General features: G+C 36.8%; 1 protein-coding gene across 1 annotated transcript in view; it reads right to left on the reverse strand.

Annotated features, from left to right (window-relative positions):
• Positions 1-1,395: 1,395 nt before the first annotated feature.
• LOC116257634 (L-type lectin-domain containing receptor kinase S.4-like) overlaps positions 1,396-6,367 on the reverse strand; it is a 55,092-nt gene continuing 50,120 nt past the window's right edge. Inside the window, exon 2 of the mRNA XM_031634580.1 lies at positions 1,396-2,142. Coding sequence (XP_031490440.1) covers positions 1,396-2,142 — 747 coding nt within the window. The remainder of the gene's footprint in view (positions 2,143-6,367) is intronic.

Consider the following 6,367-nt stretch of genomic DNA (forward strand, 5'->3'; position numbering starts at 1 on the left):
AAAGTGTGCCAAGGTAGCCTTATGGAGTCGTGAGTTGTATGAGTGCTTCTTTGTGTTCCTTTATTGTTTATACCAACAAAAGAAGCAGAGTCGACTGTAGAATAATGAGAAGGCATAAATCCATCACCTAAATATATTTACACTATGATTATCAAGTTTTATCTACTTGGTTGGCTCCGTCAATTCATACTTGAAATCCTAGATACAGAAAAAACAAGGGAAGCAAATCTTAGCCAGTACCTGAACCATCCAATCAAATAGAAGCCAGCCATGAAATCAACACAAATGGAGAATCAAGTTAAGTGGAAAATGGAAAAATTGGGGCATAACATAACTAAGAAGGAGACTGTGTTTGCACCCCAGCAGTTTTGCTTGAATGAGAAAACAGTAACTATATACTTCATGTGCACACATCCTTTACCAGCTGACCTTCTTGCAGTTGGCAACGCCTGCACATGTGATCATTAATAAGCAGTAAACCAAATTCATACATCTCGACAATTTTTACTCTTTTCCTTTAGTCATCTGAGCATGGTGTTACCGCTATACCACCAACACATATTTGGTGTTCTTTACTGACCCTAGATTCTTACCAAGTTTGAAATACTTCCTAGTTTTCTTTAATTGTTCTTTGATCCAAGAAGCATCGCTTACAAAGAACTAAGAAGCAAAGAAATACAAGTGAACACTATAGATAGAAGTACAAATAAATAAATAAAAATAACATGAAAATTAATAGAAATAATATAATGTAAAGAAAAAATACCTTATATTTATAGCAATATCACAAGTATACTTCAAACATCTAAAATGCACAGCGAAAACAAAGATAAAATAATGTGTAAAATGAATAATCTATTCTGTACCCTGATTCAGGAAAAACTAAAACAGAAAAAAAAAACGATCGTCATTAGGTAATTAGTTGTATTTTATATTACACTGCTGGTATAAAATCATACAAACATTTTGGTAGGCCAAGACTATACAAAGAGTAGAGAAACGGGGTATCGCACTCGGCTCCAAAAATAACAGACATGAGAGATCTTATAGCGAACCAGACATGAAGAACCTAAAGCAAAGCATGGTATTCTGCTATTTGACAACTTGCGAAATGGTTTACTGATCTATGACTTTTGATTGATGGTCTGCAACGACATGCTGCAGTTGTGTTCATAGGTTACAGGCCTGAGTTTCCTAAAGTTGGTGACAGGTTCTCAGAGGAAGGGTACTACACAATTATTTGGTCCAAGCCTGGATCGTCTTGAATAACAAGATTCTGGCATTCTAGATCTGGTAGTGAGGCGTCATGGTCAAGATACTGAGTTAATTGCCGCATGTTTGGCCTTGATTCAGGTGCAGCCTGTGAACAGAGAATGCCAAGCTTCAGCACAAGCTCTACTTCCTCCACCACGTAGCTATTCCCAAGCCTTTTGCCATGGCGTCCAGTATACGTCCATCCTTCCACAAAGAGTGGACTAACTCCACTAGAACCATCTCTTCACAATGTCTCTCCGGCTCAATAGGCCTCCTTCCGTAGGCCACCTCTAGAAGCAAAGCACCATAAGAGTAGACATTGGCACTCGTGCTGGACTTCCAGGTGCGGGAGAACTCCGGCACCATGTACCCAAAACTCCCAACGATTTGGGTTGTCTTGGGGTTGGCCCCATGCTCATAGAGTCTGGAAAGACCAAAATCACCCAACCTGCCATTTAGATCACCATCTAACAACACGTTACTTGCTTTAACATCTCTGTGCGCAACCACTTGCTCCCACTCTTCATGAAGATACAACAGGCCGGAAGCAATTCCCTTTAGAATCTTGAACCTCTGTTCCCAACTCAGGCTTCTACCTTTCACATCAAAAAGAAAATTGTCTATACTCCCATATGGCATGAATTCATAAGCCAGGAGCAGGTCATCGCCTCGTCTACACCAACCATGCAATTGGACCACGATCCTGTGCCTCATCCTCCCCAGGCTTGATATTTCCACCACAAACTCCCTCATCCCTTGCTTTGAACCATGCGATACTCTCTTAACTGCAACCTCGATTCCGCTCCTGGAAAGCACACCTTTGTAGACACTGCCAAACCCTCCTTCCCCAACTCCTCCTTGAAACCTTTGGTTGCGCCGTAGAGTTCTCTGTGTTAGAAATCAAAATGAAAAAGTAATTAAAGGGACATGAATTTTTAAAGTGGTTCAGCCAATATGCCTATGTCCACTGCTCTATTATTTCTTGCTTGCATTCCTTTGGTGGAGAGGTGCCTTTATATAGAGAAGTTACATAAGGGGTATCTAATTCCCAAGAGACAACTTTTCATCTTTCAACAGACATGACTATTCATATTTCAACAAACATGACTTTTCGTCTCTCAAGAGACATGTCTTTTCATCTCCCAAGAGACATGACTTTTCATCTCCAACATACATGACTTTTCATCCCTTAAGAGACATGACTTTTTATCTCCTAAGTAATTCACCTTGAGAGCCTTCTTGGTACTTCTGTTAACATCCCCCCACAAGCTCAATGCTCCAACAATAAGATTGAGCTTGTTAATTATTTGATAATGGTGCTGCTTACTAAGTGACTTAGTTAAAATATCAGCAACCTGATCTTTAGAAGAGATGTATTGAATTTTCAAATCTCCTTTGGCCAATTTTTCTAGAAAAAAATGAAGGTCAATCTCTATGTGTTTGCTATGGCTATGATACACAGGGTGAGCTGCAAGATAGGCTGCGCCGATGTTGTTGCACCATAATATGGGAGGTTGTGATTGAAAAACACAAAGTTCTTTTAATAAAAATTATAACCACATGATTTCAGCAGTGGTATTGGCAATAGATCGATACTCAGCCTCAGTGCTAGAATGAGAGATAACTGATTGCTTTTTAGCACTCCATATAACTAGATTAGATCCAATAAACACTACATGTCCACCTATAGGCCGTCTATCATCAAGACATCCTGCCCAATCTGTATCACTGTAAGCATTAATATTAAGAACTGAACTAGGTCTAATAACAAGACCATAATCAATAGTGTGTTTCAAATATCTTAGGCTTCTCTTTACGGCATCCCAATGGGCATCAGTAGGATGATACATATATTGACAAACCTTGTTGACAGCATAAGAGATGTCTGGACGAGTCATAGTAGAATATTGAAGAGCACCAACAATGATGCGATAAAGAATTGGATCATAAAAATTTGATCCAGTTTGAGCAGATGAAGCAGGGGAGCATGCAATGGGAGTTGAAACTCCCTTAGCTCCTAACATATTTGATCTTTTGAGAAGCTTAAATATATATCTCCTTTGAGACAATATTAGCTTATTGTCAATTCTTTTTGCTTCTATGCCCAAAAAGAAATTAAGCTCACCCAAATCTTTAATGGCAAACTCACTTTTGAATTGACAAATAATTTTATGAATATATTCAGGTGAGCTTCCTATTATGATCATGTCATCCACGTATACCAAAACATATGGAAGTATTTCTCATTTTCTCAAAATAAAAAGAGATGAATCTGTTTGAGCCCCTTTAAAACCAAGATTTTGGAGGAATAGACTAAGACGGGCAAACCATGCCCTAGGAGCCTATTTTAAACCATATAAAGACGTTCAAGCTTGCATACATGATTTGGGAAAGAATGATTTTGAAATCTGGGTGGTTAAACCATATAAACTTCTTCTGTAATAGATCTATATAGAAATGCATTTTGAATATCCAGCTGATGTATTTTCCATTTATGACTAATAGAAATAGTCAATACTGTCTGAATTGTAGTATGCTTTACAACAGGGCTGAAGGTTTTAGTATAGTCAATTCCTTCTTTTTGACTGTACCCCTTGGCGACGAGTCTAGCTTTGTATCTTTCCAACGATCCATCTGCCTTTCGCTTGATTTTGAACACCCATTTACGTCCTACAATGTGTTTGGCTTCTTTCTTTGGAATAAGTTTCCAAGTATTGTTTCAAATGAGAACATCATATGCTTCTTACATGGCCTTCCTCCAATTTTCATCTTCATATGCTTTCTTGAAATTTGGGGTTCTTTGTCTTCAAGAAGAATAGAGACAAAAGCTTTTGAAAGATAGTGTTTACTAGAAAAATATGTATGAAACTCATTGTATTTAGGATTAGGTTTGAAGGTTCTCACTTGAGATCTAGTAGTCATAGGATGGACTCGTTCTTGATTTGGTTCATTTTCATTGGATTGGGTTGACTTCTCATTTCCAAGAGTTTTAGATTGATATTCACTATTTGTTTCAAACTGAAGTAAGGGTTCCCCTGATATTGTGGAGGTATTGACTTTCTAGATCTTGAGTTCTAGTTTCTTGAGTATCAATAAAAGGAAATTTTCTCTCATTACATTAGACATGCTTTGAAATAGAGATTTTACCGGTCTGTACACCCAAACAATAATATCTTTTATGTTGAGGAGCATAGCCCAAGAAAACACATCTTTCAGATCGATAATCTAATTTATTTTTCTGATAAACTCTTAAACAAGGAAAACATTCACATCCAAAGATCTTGAGGAAGTCATAATCAGGTTTCTCTTTGAACAATTTTTCCAAAGGAGAAGCAAAATCAAAAACCTTCGTTGGCATTCGGTTAATCAAATAAACAACAGTACAAAAAGTATAGGACCAAAAGTTCTTGAGAATATTACCTTCTGCCATTAGAGATAAACTTGTTTCAACAATATGTTTATGTCTCCTTTCAGCTGCTCTATTTTGTTCAGGGGTATGAGGACATGATATTCTATATCCAATCTCATTATCAATAATGTATGATTGAAGTCCTTGAAATTCTCCTCCCCAATCTAAGTGAAAATATTTTATGTTGTGTCCAATGAGTTTTTAGAAAGTTCCTTGAAAGCTTTGAAATCATGAATAACATCTGATTTTTTCTTCATCAAATAAATCCAAGAATACCATGAAAAGGCATCCATAAAAATCACGTAGTACTTAAAACCATTCACACTCTCCACCGGAGCTGGACCCCATACATCAGCATAAATGAGTTCAAGCGGGTGTTTCACCTTATTTGAAATAGCATTGAATAGAAGTTTATGACTCTTAGCTTTTTGACAAGCTTCACACAAATAATTCAAACAATCAATCATCATAATAAGACAAATAACACTTGTTCAAAACCTTCTTAACAATGGAAAATGAAGGGTGACCAAGTCTTTTGTGCCATTGCCCAATAGTCTGCCTTTCTCCAAGTTGCGCTCCCTTTTTTCTACTATTAAGGTCTATCTTATATAGCCCATCACTATTAGTTCCTTGATGAAGAATTTTTCCTATTCCTTGTTGCTTAACATAGCACATATTAGGATGAAACTCAAAATAGACTCCATTATCTTTAGAAAAACGTTGTACGAATAACAAGTTTCTTGTTATTTTGGGCACATGAAGGAGACCATTTAAAACTAAACTTTGAGATGTCTTTGAAGAAACAATATAAAAAATTCTTAAACCTGATCCATCTCTGATTTTTACTGCATCTCCACCCCTTTTTCAAATCTTGAAACTGTGATTTTAATTACATTATTCGAGCCCTGGATTGAGCAACATATGACTGTTTAAGAGCACTCCAAACCTCATTGGGTATGTATTGCTTCAGATAGAGAGGACTTAATCCAACTCAAAAGTAACTGATCCTTTCTCAGGCATTCAATATATTCTGAACTAATTTTAGTTGTTCTACATCTACACATTGATGGAGCAGGTTTGCTTCCATCAATGTATCCCATAAGATCAAATGAGATCAAGATTGAAGTGAATTGAGATTCTCAAATAAGATAATTTTCAGAATTTAACTTGATGGTGAGGAGAAACAAGGAAATTCATACCCGTATAAGAGTTGACTCCTATATTTGATGATGCTTCTTGATCTTCTATGAGAATGAAAAGCAGCAACACAAGATGTAATCCTTAGGATCTAGTAGCAACACTAACAAAGACCAGTGGCTCTGATACCATGTTAGAAATCCAAATGAAAAAGTAATTAAAGGGACATGAATTTTTAAAGTGGTTCAGCCAATAGGCCTACGTCCACTGCTCTATTATTTCTTGCTTGCATTCCTTTGGTGGAGAGACTTCTTTATATAGAGGAGTTACATAAGGGATCTCTAATTCCCAAGAGACATGACTTTTCATCTTTCAACAGACATGAGTTTTCATCTTTCAACAGACATGACTTTTCGTCTCTCAAGAAACATGTCTTTTTATCTCCCAAGAGACATGACTTTTCATCTCCCAACATACGTGACTTTTCATCCCTTAAGAGACATGACTTTTCATCTCCCAAGTAATTCACTTTGAGAGTCTTCTTGGTATTTTGGTTAACACTTTGGA

The sequence above is a fragment of the Nymphaea colorata genome, chromosome 7 (genome assembly GCF_008831285.2).
Source record: "Nymphaea colorata isolate Beijing-Zhang1983 chromosome 7, ASM883128v2, whole genome shotgun sequence".
NCBI classification, from domain to species: Eukaryota; Viridiplantae; Streptophyta; class Magnoliopsida; order Nymphaeales; family Nymphaeaceae; genus Nymphaea; species Nymphaea colorata.